Here is a 26081-nt window from a genome sequence, read left to right on the forward strand (position 1 = left end):
CATTCCCTTCTTCAGGGGATCTTCCTGGACCAGCTCAAACCCAGGTCTCCTGTGTTGCAGGCAGATTTTCCTACCATCTGAGCCACCAGAGAATCCCAAAAGGAAAGTGACATCTCAGACTGGACTGTGGCCCACCGCTCTGCGGCTCACTGCACTGTCCTCTGGACACACAGTGTGTCCAACACGTGGCTGCATGTGCTGCTGGACAGGGTGTATTCCCAGGGTACTGCCATGCTCTACCCTTAGGGCCACCCTGCAGGCCCCTTGCCCACCTGGGCCCCACGTGCCCTCCCCAGCATCCCAGCCATCAGTTCGCTGAGATGGGCCAAGAGGCCCCTGACCTGGGAAGTCAAGGCTGCGGTGGGGGGGCTCTGCTGACAGCTCAGGGCAGACAGCTGCTGACCGCTTAGCCCAGACCTTCGGGGTGGGGGTGGGGTGGCTCTGCTGACCGCTCAGGGCAGACCATGGGGTGGGCGGCGTTCAGGTGACCGCTCAGTGCAGACCGTGGCGGAGGGGAGCTCTGCTGACTGCTCAGGGCAGGCAGCTGCTGACTGCTCAGCGCAGACTGTGGTGGAGGGGAGCTCTGCTGACTGCTCAGGGCAGACAGCTGCTGACTGCTCAGCACAGACCGTGGTGGGGCGGTGGGGGGAGCTCTGCTGACTGCTCAGGGCAGACAGCTGCTGACTGCCCAGCACAGACCCCGGGAGGGGGGCTCTGCTGACCACTCAAGGCAGACTGTGGTGTGGCTCCAGTGGGGAGGCTGTCGATCCTGGCTCCCCATCCCAGGATGGCTCATCTGTTACCTGGCCAGCAGCACTGCCTGAAACGGCCCCATCTGACCCCGTGCCTGGTAGCTTCTCCAGAATCATCTTCTGAAGGCAACACCCTCTGGGACAGGCTCACCCATCAGAGAAGGAGAGTTCTCTTCCTACAGGTAGATTGAGAGTGCCCGGGCCCATGGGGGAGGAGCAGGCACTGGGGGCTCCTCCTCATGCATCTCCATTGGAATAAAGAGGCCAGTGGAAACACTGGGCCGGGACTGTGCAGGGAGGTGACCTGGGAAAGTCTGTGATCAGCACCCAAGAGCACAACACCAAAGGCAGGGTCTGTGACAGCATCTCCAGGCCACAGCAGCCACACCTGTGACCACGGGATCCACACCTGCACACACGTGCGTCCACACCTGCCAGGAAGCAGCAGCTCGGTGTGGTCCCAAGGGTGGAGGGCAGAAGTGGGCAGTGCACAAAGAATCGCCACTGCCAGGGGAAAACAATCAAACCACCAAACACACCCAACTTTGCTAGGAATGCAGGGGGCACAGACTAAAGCAATGGCACCTTTCAAAAAAAGAAAAAAACTATCCCTGTCAGAAGCTGGCCCCAGAATGCATCACTTTTTATAAAGTGATGCCATAACTCGATGCTGAGAAAGATACAGGACTCTCTGATGGCAGGGATCCCACCTGATCACAGCCTCCGGAGAATGAGTTGGCCGTGAATATAAAATCTAATGACACCCTTTGACTGAGATAACTCACTTTCCACATTTATTTGTAAGAAGTTGTAGGATAAGCAGACAAATGTGCCCACTGGGGAGATTCGTTGCAGTTTTGTATAGAATGGTGAGAGTTGAATTATAAAGAAAGCTGAGCACCAAAGAATTGATACTTCTGAACTGTGGCGTTGGAGAAGACTTTTGAAAGTTGCTTGGACTGCAAGGAGATCCAAACAGTCCATCCTAAAGGAAATCAGTCCTGAATATTCACTGGAAGGACTGATGCTGAAGCTGAAACTCCAGTCCTTTGGCCACCTGATGCGAAGAACTGACTCATTGGAAAAGACCCTGATGCTGGGAAAAATTGAAGGCAAAAGGAGAAGGGGATGACAGAGGATGAGATGGTTGGATGGCATCACAGACTCGATGGACATGAGTTTGAGTAAACTCTGGGAGTTGGTGATGGACAGGGAGGCCTGGCATGCTGCAGTCCAAGGGATTGCAAAGAGTCGGACACAGCTGAGCAACTGAAGTGAACTGATAGGATTGTGAAAACCTGGATACCACATAAATGTCCTTCAGGAATGGATCTGCTAAATAAATTATGATGCAGCCACTTCTACAGAAGAGCAGGCGATTCTTGTAAATGACGGCCACTAACCTGTCATTTTGTCAAAGTAAAATGGCTGTCTGGGGAGGCCTTACAAATAGCTGTGAAAAGAAGAGAGGCAAAAAGTAAAGGAGAAAAGGAAAGATATAAGCATCTGAATGCAGAGTTCCAGAGAATAGCAAGGAGAGATTAAGAAAGCCTTCTTCAGTGATCAATGCAAAGAAATAGAAGAAAAGAACAGAACGGGAAAGACTAGAGATCTCTTCAAGAAAATTAGAGATACCAAGGGAACATTTCATGCAAAGATGGACTCGATAACGGACAGAAATTGTATGGACCTAACAGAAGCAGAAGATATTAAGAAGAGGTGGCAAGAATACACAGAAGTGTACAAAAAAGCTCTTCACGACCCAGATAATCACGATGGTGTGATCACTCATCTAGAGCCAGACATCCTGGAATGTGAAGTTAAGTGGGCCTTAGAAAGCATCACTACAAACAAAGCTAGTGGAGGTGACGGCATTCCAGTTGAGCTGTTTCAAATCCTGAAAGATGATGCTGTGAAAGTGCTGCACTCAATATGCCAGCAAACTGGGAAAACTCAGCAGTGGCCACAGGACTGGAAAAGGTCAGTTTTCATTCCAATCCCAAAGAAAGGCAATGCTAAAGAATGCTCAAACTACCGCACAATTGCACTCGTCTCGCATGCTAGTAAAGTAATGCTCAAAATTCTCCAAGCCAGGTTTCAGCAATATGTGAACCATGAACTTTCTGATGTTCAAGCTGGTTTTAGAAAAGGCAGAGGAACCAGAGATCAAATTGCCAACATCCACTGGATCATGGAAAAAGCAAGAGAGTTGCAGAAAAACATCTATTTCTGCTTTATTGACTATGCCAAAGCATTTGACTGTATCGATCACAATAAACTGTGGAAAATTCTGAAAGAGATGGGAATACCAGACCACCTGACCTGCCTCTTGAGAAATCTATATGCAGGTCAGGAAGCAACAGTTAGAACAGGACATGGAACAACAGATTGGTTCCAAATAGGAAAAGGAATATGTCAAGGCTGTATATTGTCACCCTGCTTATTTAACTTATAGGCAGAGTACATCATGTGAAATGCTGGGCTGGAGGAAGCACAAGCTGGAATCAAGATTGCTGGGAGAAATATCAATAACCTCAGATATGCAGATGACACCACCCTTATGGCAGAAATTGAAGAGGAACTAAAAAGCCTCTTGATGAAAGTGAAAGTGGAGAGTGAAAAAGTTGGCTTAAAGCTCAACATTCAGAAAACGAAGATCATGGCATCCGGTCCCATCACTTCATGGGAAATAGATGGGGCAACAATGGAAACAGTGTCAGACTTTATTTTTTTGTGCTCCAAAATCACTGCAGATGGTGACTGCAGCCAAGACATTTAATTAAATTAAACACTTACTCCTTGGAAGGAAAGTTATGACCAACCTAGATAGCATATTCAAAAGCAGAGACATTACTTTGCCAACTAAGGTCCATCTAGTCAAGGCTATGGTTTTTCCAGTGGTCATGTATGGATGAGAGAGTTGGACTGTGAAGAAGGCTGAGCATCGAAGAATCGATGCTTTTGACCTGTGGTGTTGGAGAAGACTCTTGAGAGTCCATTGGATTGCAAGGAGATCCAACCAGTCCATTCTGAAGGAGATCAGCCCTGGGATTTCTTTGGAAGGAATGATGCTAAAGCTGAAACTCCAGTACTTTGGCCACCTCATGCGAAGAGTTGACTCATTGGAAAAGACTCTGATGCTGGGAGGGGTTGGGGGCAGGAGGAGAAGGGGACGACAGAGGATGAGATGGCTGGATGGCATCACGGACTCGATGGACATGAGTCTGAGTGAACTCCGGGAGCTGGTGATGGACAGGGAGGCCTGGCGTGCTGCGATTCATGGGGTCGCAGGGAGTCAGACACGACTGAGCGACTGGACCGAACTGAACTGTCATTGTTGCTGTCCTGTCACTCAGTCAGATCTGACTCTCTGTGACCCCGTGGACTGCAGTGTGTCAGGCTCCTTTTATCCTCCACTATTTCCCCAAATTTGCTCAAATCCACATCTGTTGAGTCAGTGATCACATCCAGCCATCTTATCCTCTGTCGTCCCCTTCTCCCACCTGCAACATTTCCCAGCATCAGGGTCTTTTCCAGTTCTGATTCAGAAGAATCAGTTCTTCACATCAGGTGGCCAAAGTGTTTGAGCTTCAGCATCAGCAGCAGTCCTTCCAAAGAACACTCAGGTTGATTTCCTTTAGGGTGGGCGGGTTGGATCTCCTTGAAGTCCCAGGTGACTCTCAGAAGTCTTCTCTAGCACCACAATTTGAAAGCTTTGTTATTGGCATAGGAAGAAGCATATGTCTATTGCTGTTTTTAAAAAGCTCCAGAAGCACCCCCAGATGTCCCCTGACGGACAAGTAGAACAACAATGTGATCTGAACACACAATGAAATGTTATACAGCTGTGACAAGGAAGGAGATTCTGATGCATGTGGCAACATGGATGAGCCTTAAGGTCATTATGCCGAATGAAGTGAGCCAGTCACTAAGCTCCCCTCACACGAGCTGCCTAAAGCAGTCAGGTTCACACAGCGGTGGCTTCCAGGGGCTGGGGGCAGGGAGGCGGAGCCAGTGTTCAATGAGGGCAGAGTTTCCATTTGGGAAGAAGAAAAATTTGAAAATAGATGGTACTGATGGTTGCCCCACAATGTGAAAACCCTCAGCGCCACAGACTGCACACCCGAATGGCGGAGATGGCAGTCTTATATCGTGCACTTCCAGTCACATTTAAAAAAAGGCTCCAAAGCAGTTTAATCTTCCATTTTTTTAATATAGCAAGAAATGTTAAAAATGGTGTGATTATGAATGTCCTTTCGTTTTTCATACTTGTCTGTACTTTCTGATATTTTGGACAGTAAGAACAGTAACTTTTATGCCACTTTAAAAAGCTGTCTCAAACATCACACTCTAAACCGCACAATCAGACACACCCTGAATTGCACAGTCAGACGTAACACCCTAAACCGTGCAGTCAGACGTAACACACTAAACCGCACAGTCAGACGTAACACCCTAAACCACAGTCAGACGCAACACCCTAAACCACACAGTCAGACGCAACACCCCAAACCTCACAGTCAGACGCAACACCCTAAACCACACAGTCAGACGAAACACCTTAAACCGCACAGTCAGACGCAACACCCCAAACCTCACAGTCAGACGAAACACCTTAAACCGCACAGTCAGACGCAACACCCTAAACCGCACAGTCAGACACACTGGGTGGCCAGAATGGTCATTTGTTTTTCCCCGTAAGACGGCTTTAGCAGGGCTTAGTTGCCTCTAATTTCAGTTGAAGCAACTTTGATAGGTTGTAGTGGGACAGCTGTCATACCAGCGTGCATTAGAAAAAATCAAAATTTGTGCATTTTTGTGTAACTATTTTAATACCAAAGCTGGAAGAGAAAAAGCAACGTTTCTGGCATACTAGGCTTCGTTACTTCATGAAAGGTAAAAGTGGAGGCAAAAACTGATCTGTGCAGTGTGTGTGGGCGGCACTCTGACCGACGGAACGTGTCAGAGGCAGTTTGCGAAGCTCGTGCTGGAGGCTTCTCGCTGGGCAGGGCTCCACGCTGTACAGAGCAGCTGCAGCTGGTAGCAGTCCAGTCAAGATGGTAACAGAGAACAATGCACATCGCGCCACACAGGCGGCAGCGCCAACCTCAAAAGATCCACACCAAACACTGAAAACCACCTGCACCAGCTGGGTGACATTCTCACACTGACGTCTGGGTTCCACACAAGGTAAGCAAAGCCTTCCTGACCATATTTCTACACGTGAGTCTCTGCGCCACACACAATGACAATGCTCCATTCTTAGGGGCGATGGGCGATACTGTGCAGCATCGTGGAGCAGAAGTGCTCGTGGGGCCGCTGAGCCGAACCATCACTGAACACACCAAGGCCGATCTCCATCCAAGAAGGCGGTGTTCTGCATGTGGTGGGATTGGAAGGGAGTCCTCTGTTATGAGGGCCTTCCAGAAAACCAAGCAATTAATTCAAACAAGCACCAATCCCAATCAGACCAACTGAAAGCAGCACTTGACGAAAAACCTCCAGAGATGGCCAACAGAAGATGCATAATCTCCTCTCAGGGTAACCAAGAGTGCAGGCTTCTGTGACGGCCAGACAAAACCTGCTACAGCTCTGCTGGGAAGTTCTGACTCACCCTCCGGACTCACCAGGCGTCGCACCTCCAGATATCCATCTATTCCATCTTTACAAAATTCTCTTAGTGGAAAAAGATTTCAATTCCCTGGAAGATTGTAAGAGGCACCTGGAACAGTTCTTTGCTCAAAAGATAAAAAGTTTTAGGAGGATGGAATTATGAAGCTGCCTGAAAAATGGCAGAAGGCAGTGGGACAACATGGTGAATATTATTCAATAAAGTCCTTGGCGAAAATGAAAACAATGTGATTTCTACTTTTGTTTAAAAACTGGAGGAATTTTTGGCCATTATCCTATAGCAGAACCGTATTTTTCTTCTGGTTATAGAAGTAATATAAATTCATTCTAGAAAATCTGGAAAAGTGAAAGAGATAATGCTTAAAAAAAAGAACTATAATTTCATCACTTCAAAGTAAATAGTTTTAAAAATTGTCACTGTAAATACTTTGATATCTATTTTTCTACAAATGTTTTTTCTTTAAATAATCATATCCAGAGTAATACCTTTATAGATTTTTGCATCCTGCTCTTTTTTTCACTTTAACTTTCATCAAAAAGTCTTTTAAAGAATGGAGAACTCTTTAAACTATGGCCACTGACTCCAGTATTCTTGCCAGGAAAATACTATGGACAGAGGACCCTGGTGGGCTACAGTCCATGGGGTTGCAAAGAGTCAGATACAACTGAGCAACCGGGCACAAAGGCTGGAGAAGACTTTTGACAGTTCCTTGGACTACAAGGGGATCAGATCAGTCAATCCTAAAAGAAATCAACCCTGAATATTCACTGGAAGGACTGATGCTGAAGCTGAAGCTTCAGTACTTTGGCCACCTCATGGGAAGAGCTGACTCACTGGAAAATACCCTGATTTTGGGAAAGATTGAAGGCAGGAGGAGAAGGGGATGACAAGGGATGAGATGGTTGGATGGCATGACTGACTTACTGGACGTGAGTTTGAGCCAATTCCAGGAGCTAATGAAGGACAAGGAAGACTGGGGGGGCTGTAGTCCAAGGGGTGGCAGAGTTGGACATGACTTAGTGAGTGAGCAACAAGTCTTTTAAAATCCTGAGTGAAATAGACAAATGGTATTCTGCTGTACAGACGCTTCATTATCATTTTTTCCTTTTGTTGGACTTTAGTTGGTTTCCAATTTTTCTCAAGTGTCAGTAATATTGAGAAGAAGTCTGTTCATAAGTCCGACTGTGAATCTGGTCGTTTCTTTATGCTCAGGCTCTAGGAGGACATGTGCTGGCTCAGGAGTGCTGTGCAGAGTTCAAGGTTGCCTCCTGGGAAGGCCCTGACCTCCCCTCTTTTCGACAGTAGAATCACTCTAAAATATTCTGATGAATTGGATGAAAGGGTATTTGTGTCTCCGGGGTCAGTTAGACACTGACTTTGGCACAGACATGCTGCTTGCATGCTCTGTTCATGTCTGGCTTTCAGCTGAGCCCGTGCTCCCCTCACTGTTTTGAAGTAAGGAGGAATCCCGCCTGACCCTGGTGGGGGTGTCGACCTCGGGGTCTTCACATCAGCCCAGGGCTCTTGCAGGGTGCCCCCTCAGTGGGAAGCCCCCTGTGGCGGTCAGTTCCCAACTCTTGCTTCCTTGAGGTTTGCTCAGAAAGGTGATGGCCAGGACCCGGGAGCGGGGATGGGAGGCAAGGCTCCGGCCGGCGCGCAGTGCACATGCTGACCCTGGGACTTCAGCTGGGCAGGAGTGACTCATTAACTAGTCACCCCACCAACAGCCCTCCCCGAGGAGCGCCGGGCGGTGGCTTCCCTCTTCCTGTTTCTGATCGTGAACCCGACTCTTGCCCCGGGGACACTGAGCTCAGAGTGGACTCGTACACTCTCCGTCTGCCCTTCGATGTGGTTCCCAGGTATGTCCACTCTCAGATCAGCCTCGCCTGGGTTCCGTGAAGATGATGCCGCTCGCCATCTTCGGGAGCTCTCCCTGGCTCCCCCACAGCTTGTCTCGTCGCAGCCGGCCTGTGTCACAGAGCGTGTCTCACGGGCCGCTGCCATCCCCCCCGGCCTCATCCGGCCTCGTCCTCTCTGCCCTTCTTTCCGTCCCACCAGACTGTCTGGGGCACTGCCACTCGCGGTACCTCAGTGGGCGGCGCTCTCCATCGTGGAAAGTTCTACTGGACACACTCCCCCCGCCCCAAGCTGGGTACTGTGGGCTTCCTGGGGCAACTAAGAAATGGCCCAGCCCCTCAGAAAGCTCAGCCACCCATCTGTCAGACACTCATCAAGGCCCTTCCAGGCAGGGGGATGTCGCGAAACCAAGACTTGTACACTTCCTGCCTTCAGAGAGCCTGGGCGGCCAGGGTCCTCGCTCTTCACTCATTCCGTCCACACACACACCGTCGGAGCCCTCGCATTTCAGGCCCTGGGCCGCGAAGAACAGGCATGCGAGCCTGACCCAGCCTGCAGTGCGAGGCAAGGCTGACATGGGACTTGAGGGGCTGCTGATACCTGAAAAGAATGAGCCAGGTAGGGGCACATTTACTGAGCAGCCCCGCGGAAACTGGCCAGGGGTGGTCTGGGTCTCTAACTCCCCAGTGACCAACTCCTTAACCTGTTTGGCAGCGATTCCTCAGTGCTGTTTAGTTTCTCCCAAGCTGACCACGTTTACGTCTTTCAGAAACTCATTAATTCCACAATGGAGCACTTACTGAGTGCTTGGTGCTGGAGATATGAAGGGACAGAAGGGACAGAGATCACTGCTTTGGTGGAACATACATTCTTTGGAGGAGACAAAAAGCAAGTGAAACAAAATGCAAAATATATAATAGGTTAGCAGGGAAGAAGCACCAGGAAGAAAAGTTCAACAGAATAGAGAAAGAGGAAACATCAGGGGAGTGTGAACATTTGAGACTGGGTGGTCAAGGCAGGGCTCCCTGAGAAGGTAGTGTTAGTCCCTTATTTTTATCCGACTGTTTGTGACCCCATGGACTGTGCCCGCCAGGCTCCTGCGTCCATGGGATTCTCCAGGCAAGACCTCTGGAGTGGGTTGCCATGCCCTCCTCCAGGGGATCTTCCTGATCCAGGGATCAAACCCAGGTCTCCTGCATTGCAGGCAGATCCTTTACTTTCTGAGTCACCACCAAGGAAGGTAACATTTGAATAAAATCCCAGAGGGGGTGGTGGAGCCATGGGGCCGTGCTTACACAGGCAGCAGAGGAGCAAATGTGAAGGCCCTGAGGTGGGATCGTGCCTGTGAAGCCTGTGGAGCCACAGGGGGCCAGTGCAGCTGCAGTGATGTCAGCAAGGGTGAGAGGAGGGCAGCGAAGATCGGGGTCAGGTTGGAGGCCAAGCCTGCAGGGCACTGCAGACAGTGGGAGGCGGGAGCCGCTCAGTGTTCGGAGAAGCGACATGAATGATTCAGGCTGTAAGACGGCATCCTGACTGCTCTCCAGCTTCTTTATTTTTCTCCAGTTTCACTGAGGCATAACTGCCACATGCCATTGCGTAAGATGCACAACAGAATGGTCTGACTTACACGTGTTGTAAAGCGGCAAGCTTAGTGCGCATCTCGTGTGGATTCAATAAAAGCAAGAGCAACAGGGGAAAAAATGTTTTCTGTGATGAGAGCTCTTAGGTTCTAGGCCCTTAATGACTTCCACAGGTAACACACAGCAGAGTTAGTTATGTTTATCATGCTGTATGTTACGTCACCGACTCAATGGACATGAGATTGAGCAGACTCCGGGAGACAGTGAAGGACAGGGAAGCCTGGGGTGCTGCAAGTCATGGGGTCACAGAGAATCAGACATGACTTAGTGACTGAACAATGGCAGCAGAGCATCCCTAGTGATTTACCCTTACCTAGAAGTCTGTGCCTTGTGATCGCCCTCCTGCGCTCCCACCCCTCCGCTTCCTCTGGTGAACCTCATCTCTTTACCACTGCTGTGGTTCAGTTGCCCAGTCGTGCCCGACTCTTTGCGACCCCACGGGCTGCAGCACACCAGGCTTCCCTGTCCTTCACTGTGTTTCCACTCTTGCTTCCCACATGTAAGTGACAACCATACAGTGCCTGTCTGTCTCTGCTCAGCTTCTTGCTAGCCTGTGCAGAAGCTTCCTGGTGTGCTGAAACTACGGATGCACCTTAGTTGCCAAGCTTCTTCTGACCTTTCGGTGTGATTGCCAGTGAGAAGATGGGGAAGACCTGAGAGTGTGTGAGGAGCATAGGACGGGGGACAGGCAGGGATGTGCCTGCCTCTCACTTGCACAGAGACCAGGCAGTGAACCTCTGTCTCTTCTATGAAAAGGAGTGAGCTGGGTCTGTGCTGCGGATGCTGGCCAGTACCTGCATGAATGTTCAGGCAGGGCAGACAGCACCATCGCCATCCTTGATCTTGAGGCCAGTCTCCTCCAAACCCTCCCACGGAGCCCCAGTTTGATCCCTGGTGGCAGCCGGATTGGTATGCCTGGCTCTGCGGCGTGCATGGGGAGGGTCCCAGGATGCAGGGTCCAATGTCCCGCATAGTCTTAGGAGCCCAGACCCACAGCGCTCCGGAGAGCCTAGACAGGTCCCAGCGATCAGTCCCGGCTCCAGCAGTGTCCTGGAGAGGAACAGAATCGGAAACACTCTTCGCCTCCCACACCAGGAGGTAAGGGTGCGTGCTCTGTAGAAGGCACTCCCAGGCTACCATCGATGTTGTCTGGAAGATGCCATCTGGGCGGCGCCGATGGACCACCGGGCTTGCTCATCCGCCTCCCTTCTTACCAGCTGTTTCCGGGGGGACCGCGGCCTGAGTCCTCTTCATCCGTAAAATGTTGGCTGAGAAGACGACAGGTTAGTGTAAACAGTGCGCAGGGTGCCACCCTCAGCGCCCGTGTCTCCAGGGCTGGTCACTTAGCAATTTCGGGACGCGCGCCTCCTGTCCCGAGGGGGCTGGCGGCTCACCGGACGCTCTCCCGCATCTCTCCAGCAACGTCCGGGACAAGTCCTGGCTTTGCCTGTTGGCCGCCCGGGGCTGCAGATGGGAGCGGGGTAGGGAGGGTCGAGCCGGGGCTGTCCGGCGGCGCCCAGCCCGCATGGACCCTCCTCGGAGCCCCAGGCCAGGTCCAAGTTCGTTTTCACCTGGGCTGAAACCTCCGGAGCCGCCGCGGCCAGGCCACTGCGACTGGAAGGGCGGGGCAGGGGCGGGGCCTGGGCCTAGGAGGGGCTAATGGGCGGGGCCTGTTCTGGCAGGGGCGGGTCCGGGGCGGGGCAGGGGGCGGGTCCTGGGCGCGTGACGCGCGGCGCGGGCCAATGGGGCGCGCGCCCGAGGCCGAGCCTCCTGCGAGCCTTCGCGGCGCCCGGCGCGTCACGTGAGCCCGGGGAGTGAGCGCTGAGAAGCGGCGGCGGCGGCGGGGGCTCGGCCGTAGCGACGCGGGCCGGGCGAGGCGAGTGAGTGCGGGACGCGCGGCCGCCGCCCCCAGCGCAGCCCGCGTGGGCCCGGGATCGCCGGGCCTGGCCGCCGGCTGGCCGTGCCGAGTTCAGGTGGGAGCGCGCGGCGAGGACGGGCGCGCCGGGACCGGGCCCGGAGGGGGCGCGGGGGGCCCTCTGCTCGTCGGGCCGGGCGCCCGCACGGCTGTCCCGGCTCCGCGCGAGCGTCGGGGGAGATGTCGGCGGAGCGGGGCCCTCGGCGCGGGGCCGGGGCCGGGGGCGGGCAGGCGGGACGGCGATCCCCCGTGCCCACCAGCACCGGCCCAGTCCTCGCGCCGGCCTCGGCGCCTGGCCCCACGCGGCCGCGCGCCCCTCGCGGGCCGGCCGCCCATATGGCGGGCGCGGCGGGGCCTGCGGGCGGAGGGGTTACTGCCGGTCACCGCGGCCGGCTCGGGGGAGGCGGAGCCCGGCTCCCCCCGCCCCTTCCCACGCGCGGCCCCACGCGCGCCGGGGCGTCGCGGGGCCCCCGGCCCGGCCCTCAGCGCGCCCTGCACGCGCAGTCACGCGGCAGGAGCTTGCGCCCCCGCCGGCGCCCCCGCCGGCGCCCCCGCCGGCGCCCCCGCCCGCGTCCCCGCCCGCCCCTCTGCGGGTCCCTTCGGGCCCTCCCTCCACCCCTGCTGTTTGCCGGCCCAGGCCCCGGGAGTGACGGGTCCCCGGGTGCCTGAGGCCCTGGAGCCACTCCGCCGCCTCCAGGGACCCGGCGGAGCGCGGGGAGTCCCGCCGCCCCACAGGTGCGAGGCCGCCGCGGCGGGACTCTTATTTTGAAGGGCGGCCCCCCCGCCGTGGTCTGCACGCTGACCCAATGGAAGGCCCTTGGCCGGCGCTCCGCTTGTTATCAATTACATGTTGTTCCTGCGGCCGCCGTGTCCCCGGGAGGATAAACAGCAGGCCTGGCCGGCCGGGCGGGGAGGGGCGGAGTCCGGCCGCGGCCGGGGACGCTGCCCGGGACAGGGCGTCCCCCCCCTCTTGGCGGCCTGCGTCGTTGGCCGGGCCACGTGCTGCTGTGTATCGCAGCCGGTCCCGGCGCCCCGCGGGCCCTGTGGGCTCTCAGTGTCCGCGTCCTCCGCCGAGAAGCCCTGCCCGAGGGCCCAGGCGGTCTGCTGCGGGCCCCATCCCCGGGCCTTTGGTAAAGTTCGGCCAGGATCCTGTTGCAGAGTCGGGGGTAGGCAGTTCAAATGGCTTATATTCTGGTGGGGAGACTGAGAACGAAGTGCATAAATACATAGCTGTGATAGCGACTGTTAGGAAGACTGTGATGCAGCGTGGTTAGCAGAGGGTGGTGGGCAGGCAGGGCAGCCTCACAGGGAGTGACTTCGGAGCTGAGGAGCGGAGGGATCTAAATCAGGGGCTCCTTCCTAGAGGGCTGGGAAGAGGGGTCTGTGGAGAGGGAAGTGCTGGGGCCCTGGCTGGGGGCGGTGAGGCTGGTGAGCTTGTGCACAGCCTGTGCGTGGGGCAGCTGGAGCAGTGGTCTGGGGCAGACCAGCCTCCTGGGAGGAGACTGGGCCTGTTCCTTTGGGACTTTCTTAAATTCCCGCCTACCCCGTCCTGCTGTACTTATTTCCCCCTCTTATTTGTTTTGTTTCATTTAATCTGTGGCTATCTTAGTTTATGTGTCTAAACTGTAAGGCCTCCTTTGAAATGTATGTACCAACCACAATACATCATCCCATTTAAAAATATTGACTGTAATTCCTCAATATCATGGAATAGTCGGGTAGTGATCACATTTCTGGGGAGAGTTTCAAGGGCAGGGACGCCGCCCTGTCTGCCTTTTCTGCCTGGTTCCTGCCTGGTTCTAGGAAGACTGGAGTCCCCGGGTTTCTCAGCATGGCGGCAGAGGGGAGAAAGGCCTCACCCCTGAGGCTCACCCTGACGGCTGGTGCTGCCTGTCTGCCCCTGTAGCGAGTGCTCAGCATGTGTGAGCTCTTTGGTCTTACAAAACCCCAGGAACTAGGCGCAGTTGTCAGGATGCCCACCCAACACATGGCACAGAGAGGTTGTACCGCCTGCCCGAGGTCACACAGCTGACAAGCTGCAGAGACAGGAGCTCAGTGTGGGCGACGGGGTGGAGGTTGGGGTCTCAGGCTGAGTGTGGGCTCTGTTCTTCACATTATCTGGCATTTTCATGCCATTTCGGCACCTGATTCAGTGAACAGTGTGTATTTTAAAACTCCCAGCTTTAAACCCTTAGCTAAGAAGCAAAGCGTTCTCCTGCAAACGCTGCCCTGGACGCAGACTTGACCTTGCCTTATTTACCTGGGGCCCTGTGAAGCTTCAAGGCTGGGTCATCACACACGGAACAGGGGGGAGACTGGGGTTTGGGGGAGCAAGGACTGGCCCCAGGTCACGGCTGAGGATGGCCTGGCCCTGGGAGGTCCTGACCGCTGGCTGGGCCTGCTGACTGTCAGACAGTGCCGGGCCCGGGCCGAGTGCTTGAGACAGAGGTGGTTGTAGTGGGAGCGGACGTGGTGCCTGGCGGCCAAGACTGTCTGCTTTAACTGCAGGTCGTCCCCTTCCTCAACTCGGTAAACACCCGCTGTGGTTACTGGGTGGGACAAAGGTCTGCAGAGGTGGCCCTGTCACGGCCACTGTTGACTCTCCTTGGACAGCAACCGCATGGCCTTCAGCCTGCCCCTGTCCTCTCTGCTGACGTGCCCTGAGCCCCTCCTGGGCACCAGAAGCCTCACCAGGGGCTGGGAACACAACCAGAGCCGACCGCCCAGCCTGCACCACAGGGGCCCTGGTCTGGGAGGGAGGCAGCGTGAGCTGGGTGAGTGCTCCACGGGGTGCTGGCCGGGGGTCTTATCCCCCACCTGGCAGCTGTGAGTCAAAGGCGGGAGTAGCTGGGGCCTGGGACCGCGGTATGTTCTCCCTGAGTTGTCATCGCAAGGCAGGGCCCTTCCGCCACTGGTGAAGCCCCTGACGGTGCCCAGTCCAGTGGAGGGTGCTTGGTGGAGGCCCGTCCCCAATTCACTGGAGAGGCAGCCGAGATGGGATGGGCCCGAGGACTGGGTGGTGGGTGGGCTGCCCCCTGTCAGGTGGTCAGACAGCCCTTGAGGGGGTCTTTAATTTATGCGTCCGAGTAGACTTGTCTGGTTGAAATACAAACTCCTCATTTATATTTGAGTCTCAGATGAAACAACTTTTTAATATAAACCTGCTGTATCCAACGTTTGGACATACTTCTGTTAAAAGTTGTTCATTTTTTTAAACTCAGTTTCAAGTTGAACCGGGTGGCCTTTATTTTTATTTGCTCAATCTGGCAAACCTACCCAAGCTGCAGCAACAGGGGGTCAGAGGGCATGTGGCCATCCTCCTCCCCCACCCGCCGCCCCGCCAGCAATTCTGCAGGAATGGGACCGAGGTCAGTTGTCCAGGGATGATGGCGACTCTGCTCAGCTGGATGGGGTTCTTGCCTGGCTGTTCGGGGTGCAGAGCACCTCCTCACACGCCCACCCTCTCCCTCACACGCACTCACACTCAGACATGTGTGTTCCTTCTCAGAATTGTTCTGAAAAATCTGTGTGAAGCCGCAAGAGCCGGGTTGTGCAATGGGCTTGGAGAGCACTTCTACAAACAGGTGGTGCAATTTCGGAAAACACGCTTGCAGCGTTCCCCCATCGGATGGATGGAGGCAGGATACAGGCCTGGGGCGGCAGGAGGCTGTGGCTGGCCGCGGCTTGGGGCCAGGCGCCTCCAAGGAGGGGGTTGACTGCGCTGCTTTCCTGATGGGGCCTTCTTGGTTTTCTCTGCAGCTGCCAGGCCAGCATGGTGGACCACTTGCTCCCAGTGGACGAGACCTTCTCGTCGCTGAAACGCCCTGTCTGTTTTCTGGGTGATGGGCGGGCATACCACATGCTACCCTCGCCCCTCTCCGAGGACGACAGTGACGCCTCCAGCCTCTGCTCCTGCGCCAGCCCTGACTCGCAAACCCTGTGTTCCTGCTACGGAGGCGGCCGGGCGGCTGAGGGCCAGGACAGTATCCTGGATTTCCTGCTGTCCCAGGCCACCCTGGGCGGCGGCGTTGCGGCTCATGGCAGCCCCATGGCCTGGGGGAGCTGGCGGAAAACACCGGCCCCCGTGAAGGGGGAGCATTTCAGCTTCCCCGAGTTCCCCGTGGGCGACCCTGATGACGTCCCTCGGCCCTTCCAGCCCACCCTGGAGGAGATCGAAGAGTTTCTGGAGGAGAACATGGAGCCCGCGGTGAAGCAGGCCCCAGAGGGCAGTGGCAAGGACTTGGACACCCGTGGCCAGCTCTCTGCCGGGCCGCACAGAGGCCACCTCCACGCCGGGGCCGGCGGCAGAGAGCGCTGCGCCCCCCCGCCGGGCCCTGGTGCAGCTGGCAGCCAGGGCTCACCTGGGGGCCCCAGCTCTGAGCCCCCGGTCCCACTGCTGCTGCAGATCCAGCCGGTGCCGGCGAAGCAGGAGTCGGGCGCGGAGCCTGCCTCCCCAGGGCAGCCGCCAGAGGCTGTCAGGGTGGCACAGCTGCTGGTCAGCATCCAGGGCCAGACCTTCACGCTTGTGCCCCAGGTGCTGCCCTCGTCCAGCCTCAGCTTGCCCTCCAAGTTCGTGCGCATTGCCCCCGTGCCCATCGCCGCCAAGCCCCTTGGGTCGGGATCCCTGGGGCCCGGCTCCGCAGGCCTCCTCGTGGGCCAGAAGTTCCCCAAGAACCCGGCGGCCGAACTCCTCAAGATGCACAGGTGCACTTTCCCTGGCTGCAGCAAGACGTACACCAAGAGCAGCCACCTGAAGGCCCACCTGCGCCGGCACACGGGCGAGAAGCCCTTCGCCTGCACCTGGCCGGGCTGCGGCTGGAGGTCAGTATGGCGGCGGCGGCCAGGCGTTGCGCAGGGCCCGCGCGCCCCTGCTCCCGGGGTGCGTGGCCGAGACCGCGTCCTCCGCGCTTGGATGAGGCTGCTTAGGGCGGGGAGGGGGTGGGCAGGCCCAGAGGTCCCTGTGTGCCTCCAAGTGCTGGCGTCCAGTTTCATGGTGACCGGGTGAGGCTGAGGCTGTACTGGGGAGGGGCTGGGCCAAGCAAAGAGCTCCCCTGGTGGTGCCAGGGCTCCTGAGAGGCAGGAGGGCGGCTGCGCACCGCGCGTCCCTGCGCCGCACACCCTGCAGCGCCCCAAGGGTAAGTACCACTTCTCACCTCCCTTCATCGCTGAGCACGGGGAGGCTGGAGCAGCTCAGTAACCGGCGGGCACGCGGCCCTTTGCTGATGGGGTCGAAGCCAGGGGCCAGAAGTGGCTGCCTCTACAGCCTGAAGGCCCAGCCAGTTGACCGCCATCCTGGGGGACCTGGTGCTGTGCTGGGACACCAGAAAGGCCGTGGAGGGGCTCCAGGCTCCGGTGTCAAGCCAGAAGCGGGAGACTGCTTCCAGGCTCTCTACTCGGCGCACGGTGGGGGACCCAGCTCTCAAAGCAGGGCGACGGCTTGCCCAGGGTCACCCAGCCCCTGGGCAGGCAGAGCTGGTGGGACTCCTATGGGCCGCCCCCAGTCCCCCCAGGCGGGCTCGCCCTCTTGGGAGGGAACTGTTTCCTGAGGCTCTGGCACAGGTTAGGGATGACATGCTCAGGAAGCCCCCAGCAGGAAGCTGGCAGCCCGGGCGGTGTGCGCGCTCCTTGCACACTTGGTCCTGCCTAGTGTGGCTTCTGTGTGAGGGGTGGGAGGCACGCTTGGCTTTGTGCAGACCGGAGCCTCACAAGGGGCTCGTGTGGCCACATGTGACTGTGCACGCTGTATGTTTGCACCCCATTCGTGTGTGTGGGTGCACATGGCGCCCGGTGCTTCCTGGCAGCAGTGCTCCTGAGAGCAGGGCAGGGCCGGCCCCGGGCTGGAGGTGCTGGCCTCAGCGTTGCGGCGGGCCGAGGCTGGACGGAGGGGAGCCCTGCGCCCAGCATCCCGGGTCGTGGGGTGCTGAGCTGGCCAGAGAAGGGGCTTTGCCTTGGCACCCACAGCCCTGAGGGCTCCAGGAGCCCAGCCCCAGCCCCGCACTGCCCACAGCATCGGGCAGAGTCAGCTGGTGTGCTTCAGGGCAGGCCTGCCAGCCAGTGGAAAAACTAGGGTCGGTGGACAGACCCGGGGCCCTGCTGCGGTCCAGCCGTGGCAGGGGATATCCTGACCCTGGGGGTGGGGCGGCTGGTGGCAGGGGGTGGACCCCGGCCCAGCTCTGCCCCCTGGCCAGTGCCCTCCCGCGGTCCCCCGGCCAAGCCTCAGTTTCCTCATCTGTCGAGTGGAAGGTTTGCTCGCGGCCTCTGTCCCCCAGGTCCATGTGTGCAGGGATCGTCCGGGTCGTGTGCCGCTCTTGGATGAGGTCAGAGTGTGAGGGGGAGGGGTCACCCCACTTCCACTGGGCGGCACTCATGCTGCAGGGTGGCACCCGGAGACCCCCGGGCCGGTGTTGTCTTCTTGGTGGGGGTTGGGCCATGGGCAGCCTCACAGTCCTGGGCACTGTCCACCCCCCTAGAACTGAGGCTGGGTGGAAGGGTATGGTCGTGGTCAAGGCCGCCCACTCAGCCACTCCCCCGGGAGAGGAGGACCTGTGCTCCAGGCTATCCTGGAGACAGATAGGACCCTGGGCCCAGGGCATCGGGGGGCAGGTCTTGGCCTCCAGCACAGCAGCCCTGGAGGGAGTGAGTTCCCCATGGGGGGAGGTATGTAACCCAGAGTGGGGTTCACGGGGGGCATTCAGGTGTGCACTGCCTGAGCTCTTGCATGGTCTTACCCAGGACCCCCGAGTGGGGGAGGCACGGTGGGAGCCGGGCACCGTGAGGTCTCTACAGAGCCCTTGGGAGTCGTGCCTGCTGTCTTGGTCTGGGCCTGGCCCTCACAGGGTCACGTGTGGCTCGCGTGAGGCAGAGGCCCTGCCAGGCGGGGAGCCGAGGGCGCCTGCCCCTTGCGGGGGCCGTGTCTCGCTGGTTAGTCTTCAGGGATCGTGAACTGTTGCTTATGGGCCCGTGAGTTGACTGTCCCGTCCACGCGGTCATAGCTGCCAGCCGAGTGACAGGGGCGTCCTTCCAGCATGTGGGTGGGAGGGTGGACTGACTTTGGGGCAGCTCCGTCAGGACAGCACGGGGAGAAGGTGACGGTGGCCAGCCCCCCAGGCACTTGCTGAGTGCCAGGCAGTCCTGAGGGTTTTAGAGCTGGACTCCCCTCTGCAAATCGCCGCCTTGGCTTCCACTCTTCCTTCCATGCGGGACTCGTCACCTTTCCACCCCTCAGGCCTTCCGCACCCCCAGATACCCTTAGATTCCTATCCAGAAGCCTCATTCCGGCCTGGAGGCTCCCTCGGGCAGCGTGGGCTGGCACGGTCCCCGGTGGCCTGTGTCTCCAGCACTCTCCCCCGGGGGTGGCTGTCGCTGGTCTCGCCGTGACTCTGGCTCTGCCCTTCCCACATCCCGGTCTCTTTGAGGCCTCCCAGCACCCCTGTGGTTTGTTGGCACCATCTGGTTTTAGGTAGGGGGAAACCGAGGCCCAGAAAGACGCAGTCATCCTTCACGGGGACACAGCGCACCCCGCCGTGGTGAGGCCAGCATGCCTCTTCCACGCGCCGCCCCAGGGCCGGGCTGGCCACCACCTCTCACTGGGCAGCGCTCTCGTGAGCCAGGAGTCCTGTCTTCCCCGAGGTCATCAGCCGCCAGGCATCAGCTCTGGGCCGGGAGGAAAGGGCCGAGGAGTGAGCCAGTGAGCCAGTGAGACGCAGCTCCGGGGTGCTGGGCGGGCGCCCCGCGTGACTCTGAGCCTGCGAGCGGGCGGCAGCTTGTCATCCCACTTGCGTCGCTGTTCAGTCGCTCAGTCGTGTCCGACTCTTTGTGCCCCCGTGGACTGCAGCACGCCAGGCTCCCCTGTCCATCAGCAGCTCCCGGAGCTTACTCAGACTTATGTCCGTCGATGCCATCCAACATCTCACCCTCTGCCGCCCACTTTAGAGAAAGGAAACACGGCCAGAGCTGGCAGGCGCTTCTCACCATCACCCAGCTGGGAGGTGGCTGAGGTAGGGGCTCGGCCCAGGTTCCCTGCCCACCCCACCCCACGCGGCAGGCTATAAGCCCGGCCTGCCCTGCAGCAGCCCCTCCACGCCTCCAGAGGGGGCGGGCTGCCCCCTGCGCCATGCCTGTCCTTCCAGTGGGCGCTCTGCGTTCCAGACCCTCTCCTTCCTGGCGGTCCTGGTGAAGAGCAGCTGCCTGTCCCCCCTCTGGCGCCTGTCCTGTGTCCTGCTCACTGAGGGCCAGGAGCGCTGTCCCCCAGGGTCATCCCTGGCCTGGGCAACCTCCCACCACTTCCTTCGGTGTCTGATTGTGGACCCTGGAGTCCCTGCTCTTCCGCGTAGGGACGTGGCTTCAGAGGCTGGGACGGGGCTGGGGCCAGATGGGCCGGCTTGAGGCCGTGCGTGTAGGGAGGCGCTGTCAGCCTCTGCCTAGAAGTTCCCGCTTCCCTCTTGAACACCGGCCTCCCTTGCTCTCTGCAGAAGGACGTCCTGCCCCATCTGAGGAGAGTGCCCTCCTGCCTCTGCTCCTGGGGGAGTGCCGGCTCCCCGTGTGGTGGGGCCTGGGTCTCCACAGTGGATGGGGAGGCCCTGGGGATGGGGAGGCCGGGATGGGGCCGGGGCTGCGACAAGGCCCCGAGCCCTGCCTGCAGCCACAGCCCCGCGCCGTTCCTGGCGGCACGTCCCCACCACCGCCCTCGGCCTGGGTGCTCACAGCGACGGCCTTCTGGCTGATGGAGGGCCCCCTGGACCTGTGCTTCCCTGCAGCCCGGCCGTGGGGATCATGGGCAACCCTCATCAGCCGTGGGCCCCGCACCCGCTCTGCACCCTCAGCCCTGGCACCCGGTCTGCCCTTCCCTGTGCCTGGGGAGCACCTCCAGAGAGCTTGGTGACTCGCCAGGCGGTCCGGCAGGAGGAGCAGAGTCTGCTGCCCGCAGAGGCTGAGTTGTAGCCGCCTGCCCCATCCCATGTGGCTGCGGTTTGGGAGAAGGTGGCATGGGGGTCATCTGGGGGCTCAGGTCACAGGACCTGAGGGGGAGGGGGCGTGCGGGTGGGGGGCTGCTCTCGGGACCACTGTCCCCGCTACGCGCCCCTCCTAGGCATCCCCCAAGAGGCCACTTGCTCTGTGTGCCTGCTTGGCCTCTGGGAAGAGCCTCAGAAGGTGGACAAGAGCCCTGAGGCTCCACTGGAAGAGAGGGGACCCTGAGGCCCAGGGTGGGTCCACGTTTGCTCGGGACCACGCGGGCTCGTGCCAAGCCATCCGGCTTCCCTGCAGCCCCTGTCCTTGGGCCCTCCCCGGGGTGGCGTCTCCAGTGGGGCTGGTCTTGGCTCCCTGAGTGGGAGGGTGAGGCTGACCCCGTGCCTTGTGCTGGGGGAGGCGGGGGCTCGGGGCCGTCTCAGAGCCTCCTCTGCGGGCAGCGGGCCCTGCTCCTCCTGCCGGGCCGCCTGGCGAGCCACCAAGCTCTCTGGGGCTTGTGTGCACACGTGCATGCGTGTGCCCCGTGCTCAGTCGTGTCCGACTCTTTGTGACCCGTGGGCGGTAGCCCGCCAGGCTCTTCTGTCCATGGGGATTCTCCAGGCAGGAATACTGGAGTGGGTTGCTAGACCCTCCTTCAGGGGACCTTCCCGACCCAGGGGTCGAGCCCAGGCCCCCTGCAACCGCAGGCAGAGGCTTTAGTGTGGCACGTTTGTGTGTGCGCGTGTGCACTGGGTGTTTTCACGCCCCGGGGCTGGCGAGGGCTGCCTCTCTGACAGCTGTCCGTCCTCCCGAGGTGCTGCTGTGTCTGCTGTCACTGACGCACAGACCAAGCACCCCAGGCACCAGGTGCTGGGCTGGCCGTGGGGCACATGCCTTTCCTCATGGAGCCGACGGTCTAGTGGCTCAGACTGATGGTCATCAAAAATTTGGAAACTAAAGTTGCGGCAGTGGCAGAGGCCAGGAAGAGAAATGCCTAGTGCTTCTAGGCCCTAGCTGTGGGTGCGATGCAATCCTGGAGGGCTTTCCTGAGGAGGTGACGTTTGTGCTGAGGGCTGAGGGATGTGTGGGAAGAGCCTTCCGGACAGAGGGGACGGTTTGGGCACGTGTCCCAGGGCAGTTCATGCAGACAGAGCGCAAAGCACAACAGCGTGTATGCACAGGGTGGGGTCTCGCTGCCAGGACCAAGCTCGGAGTGGGGAGAGGCTGGAGTCCCTGAGGTCGGCTGTGGCAAGAGCTGAGCCCTGTGGTCAGCTGGGGCCCGTGCTGCTCCTTCGCAGCAGCTGCTGGGGCTGCAACGGGGAGGCAGCTGGGCCGCCGTGGAGGCTTCTGAGCGCCTTGCAGGGCACGGTGCCGTGTGGGGACCTCTCAGCTGCTGGGAAGGCAGGCAGGGTCCAGGAGTTGTGGGGTCAAGTCTGAGGACCCTTCCTCCGCTGTGACAGAGGTCTTCCCCCTGCAGCCTGGGCAGGGCCTCTGCCCCAGCCTGTGCCCCCAGCTGGGGGCTGCCTGGAGGATGCTCCCAGGAGCCCCACTGTCTGGTCTGAGGGGCTTGAGGCACAGCTGCCATTAGGGGGCCTGTGGGGTTACCAGCTGCCCTCAGGCCGCAGCCCCGGACCGGCCCCTCTTGCCTCCCTGGAGGGGTGGCGGGGGAGGGGCAGGGTGGGCTCGGCGCCCTCCCCGCGGACCCCATGGGCTCCGCCGGGCGGCGGGGGCGAGGCCGCTGACCGCCCTGTCCTGCAGGTTCTCGCGCTCGGACGAGCTGTCGCGACACCGGCGCTCGCACTCGGGCGTGAAGCCCTACCAGTGCCCCGTGTGCGAGAAGAAGTTCGCCCGCAGCGACCACCTGTCCAAGCACGTCAAGGTGCACCGCTTCCCGCGCAGCAGCCGGCTGCCGAGGCCCTGACCCGCCCCCGGCCCCGCCCCGCGCGGCCGCCGCCTCCGCCGGGCACTCTGTAGCAATAAGTTATCAGCCCCCGTTGGAGGGACGTGACGCCCATCTGGGCCACCTGGAGCCCGGGGGTGCGGACTCAGCACCGCCACCTCCCCGGGGACCCGGAGGCAGCTGCGCTGGCCGGAGGCAACTTGCGCGCCCCGCGCCTTCCGCGGCCCAGCCCCCCTCTTGCTGGGCTCCCGGCCTGGGCCGGCGCCAGCGCTCAGGCCGGGGAAGGAAAAGTGCGCAGTGTTGAAATGTCAGTTCCCAGAGGGAGCGTGCGGGAAGAAGGAAGTAGGCCAGAAGTCCAGGCTGCACTGTGGCCTGGGCGTGGCTCCATCCGCGGCCTGACCACCAGAGTACCAGGGCGCAGGGCGGTACAGGGGCGGGACCTGGTTGCGGGTGGCTGTGGGCTGGGTGAAAAAACCCCTCTGGGCAAGGCGGTAGTGCATGTGCTTGAGTTAAACATGCAGGACAGACGGACAGACGCAGGTCTGCCCCAGGGTGACGGTGCCGCGTGGCCCAGCCCCTTGTCCTGTTTGCAGACAAATCCAGACGGCGCCTCGGGTCACCCTCAGGAGGACAGGGCTAGTAGAGCCTCCCAAACCCTGACCTAGAAGTGCGCCCCTCATCTTGTCTAGGAATTAATATCAAATGAGCTAGCTTGTTTTGAGAGGTTTATTTCACATCCTATGAATGTATGTAAATAAAATGTACATAGGTGCATCGACATAAAATCTTTTAATAACATATCGACACTGTGTAAATTTGAAATAAAATCTATAAAGCTGGTGTACATATGTTACAATTATGTATATTTTCTTTGGTCCTTCATAAAAATATATTTGCCAATAAAAAGAAGAAAGAACTTGATAATTCTGGCGTTGGCATGCTGTTTTCCTTGGCCCTGCCAGGAAATGGAGTGATTCTGGGGTCTCAATCTGGTTTGCCACATGCGGGGAACCCTGGTTTGCACCTGGAGCGACACAGGGGCTCCGTGGATGTCCGGCCCCTGGTCCACCAGTGCAGGGTCCCTGCACCCCCACCTCCACGCCCGAGGCTGGGTGTCTGCTCCTTCTGTGTCCTGAGGGCTGCCTGCTCCACAGACCCATAGCTGCCCGATTCCAGCTTCACCTGTGGGAAGAGACCACAGGCAGGCCTGGCCCACAGGGCCACGACTCCACTGAGCTCCTGTCTGAGACCCTTGCTTGGCACTTCCCACCTCGTGTGCAGTGTACTGAGCATCAATTATGTATCCACTGTATGCACCGCGAAGGGGGCAAACTGTTTCCAGGCTACAACTCCCCTGGGGAAATGGCACGTGATGCCCGCTTGCAACGGAACGGATCGGGCATCTTGAGCAGGCGGGGGCAGTGCCTGGCGTGAGCTCTGCAGACAAGGCCTTGCCCCGACCCCATGCCCCTGCGGGCCAGGAGGGAGCTGCCTGGAGGGGCTGGGCTACACACTGGCCTGCTTCTCTGTCTGTGTGCCCTGGGGGCTGTCAGTGACAGCCTCGGACCTGGAGCTGGCGGTGGAGCTCCGCGGGTCTGCAGGGGAGACGTGAGGGAGGTGTGTGCGTGTGCGTGCGTCTCCTGCGGTGAAGGCCCTTGTCCCTGCTGACCTGGGAACCTGCTGCGGCCGTCCGTCTGTCCAGTAGAGCACAGCACAGGTGCAGAACGGACACCCCATCCTGCCCGGCCCTGGTCCTGGGGAGAGGACCCGGCCTTGTGACCTGTGCCCTGTGACCCTGACCGGACACACTCCCTGGGGGCAAACATACCCTGGGGAAGCGAGGCATCAGTCTCCACAGAGGTGCCTTCTTCATCCATAGAGAAGCAGCCCAGTTACAAGGGACCCGGGGGGTCAGCGTGGTCACGCTGGAGGATCCGTGAGCACCTGTGTGCGCAACTGGGTGCCACCTGGACGTGGCTCGCCTTTCCACGTGCGTCCCCAGCAGCCGCCGCGTGGGTCCTCAGCCCAGGTGGCCTCTGTCCAGGCCCAGGTAGGTGAACACTGGTCGGTGTGCGGTGCTGTCTGCTGCTTCCTGGGTCCCCTGGCCCCAGAGGGGCCTCTGTCGGTAGGAAAGCAGTTCAGAGCGCGCGGTCCATTCGCTGCCTGTAGGCTGTGTGCCACGTGGGCAGGCTTTGTGTCAGCCCAGATCCCAGAACGTGGGCCATCATGCTGAGCTGTAAATTCTGGTCTCTGGGCACCACAGTTTCCTTACCGGTTGAATTTGATGGTGAATCACCATTAACTAGCTTTAAGATTGTTCCCACGTGTTTCCTGAGATACATAATGACACAAGACAGGAGAGGCCGTGCGCATAGCTTCATATACAACTCTTAATGGTGGGTTTCCTGGGTCAGAGAGCAGGCCAGTAACTTTTGCCAAATTACCGTCCAAAAATCAGTTGCGCTGGGAACATAATTTACTCACGCATTCAGTGTCTCTTCCACACTAGAACATGAACTCGGGAAGAAGGGTTTTGCCTGTTTTGTTCAGCACTGTGAGCCCAGCTCCCAAAACAAATATTTGTTGAGCAAATGACGTGGGTGGTAAGCAAGCGCTATTGCTAAAATTGGGATAAGATATAGAGGTTAAATATACAATTTAAAGGTAAAAAGTCGTCAGCAGAATATTGGCTCCAAGAATTGTTGTTCAGGCGCTCAGTCGTGTACAGCTCTTCGTGACCCCATGGACTGCAGCACGCCAGGCCTCCCTGTCCATCACCAACTCCTGGAGTTCACTCAAATGCATGTCCGTCGAGTCAGTGATGCCATCCAACCATATCATCCTGTGTCATCCCCTTCTCCTCCTGCCTTCAATCTTTTCCAGCGTCAGGGTCTTTTCCAGTGAGTCAATTCTTCGAATCAGGAGGCCAAAGTATTGGAGTTTCAGCTTCAGCATCAGTCCTTCAATGACTATTCAGGACTGATTTCCTTTAGGATGGACTGGTTGGATCTCCTTGAAGTCCAAGGGACTCTCAAGAGTCTTCTCCAACACCACAGTTCAAAAGCACCAACTCTTCAGTGCTCAGCTTTCTTTATGGTCCAACTCTCACGTCCACACACGACCACTGCAAAAAGGAGAGATTATCCGGGGTTATCTGGGGGGCCCGAGGTAGTCACGTGGGTCCTTTAAAGCAAGGGTACCCCCCGCCCCCCAGCCACACACGAGGTGAGCGTGGGCGAGTTAATGGAGCTCCGCCTATATTTAGGGCCACTGCCCGTTGTTGGGGTTTCCACCCGAGCCCCACCTCCTGCCAGATCAGCAAGGGCATCAGATTCTCCTAAGAGCTCACACCCTACTGTGACCTGAGCATGTGAGGGGTCTGGGTTGTGGCTCCTTCTGAGAATCTGAGGCTGGACTCTCAGAGGCGGAGCTGAGCTGG

General features: G+C 58.5%; 1 protein-coding gene and 2 long non-coding RNA genes across 7 annotated transcripts in view; 1 reads left to right on the forward strand and 2 right to left on the reverse strand.

Annotated features, from left to right (window-relative positions):
* Positions 1-5557: 5557 nt before the first annotated feature.
* LOC138424790 (uncharacterized) lies at positions 5558-9248 on the reverse strand. The gene is made up of 2 exons (XR_011250970.1): positions 7309-9248; positions 5558-6719 (listed from the first exon to the last, which is right to left on the reverse strand). It is a non-coding gene; the product is annotated as an uncharacterized lncRNA (long non-coding RNA).
* KLF15 (KLF transcription factor 15) overlaps positions 8126-26081 on the forward strand; it is a 42418-nt gene continuing 24462 nt past the window's right edge. Inside the window, exons 1-3 of one of the 5 annotated variants that reach the window (XM_069562177.1) lie at positions 8126-8243; positions 15556-16617; positions 22501-23563. In XM_069562177.1, the coding sequence (XP_069418278.1) occupies positions 15569-16617; positions 22501-22663 (1212 nt within the window). In that variant the 5' untranslated portion in view covers positions 8126-8243; positions 15556-15568 and the 3' untranslated portion in view covers positions 22664-23563. Of the gene's footprint in view, positions 8244-11622; positions 11855-12604; positions 12963-14351; positions 14571-15555; positions 16618-22500; positions 23564-26081 lie in introns of those variants that run through there. The other 4 variants (XM_069562174.1, XM_069562176.1, XM_069562175.1 and 1 more) reach the window with 4 other exon arrangements.
* Positions 9769-11672, reverse strand: LOC138424789 (uncharacterized). Its single transcript, XR_011250969.1, has 3 exons — positions 11276-11672; positions 10554-11149; positions 9769-10101 (listed from the first exon to the last, which is right to left on the reverse strand). It is a non-coding gene; the product is annotated as an uncharacterized lncRNA (long non-coding RNA).

The sequence above is a fragment of the Ovis canadensis genome, chromosome 19, assembly GCF_042477335.2.
Source record: "Ovis canadensis isolate MfBH-ARS-UI-01 breed Bighorn chromosome 19, ARS-UI_OviCan_v2, whole genome shotgun sequence".
Taxonomy (NCBI): domain Eukaryota; kingdom Metazoa; phylum Chordata; class Mammalia; order Artiodactyla; family Bovidae; genus Ovis; species Ovis canadensis.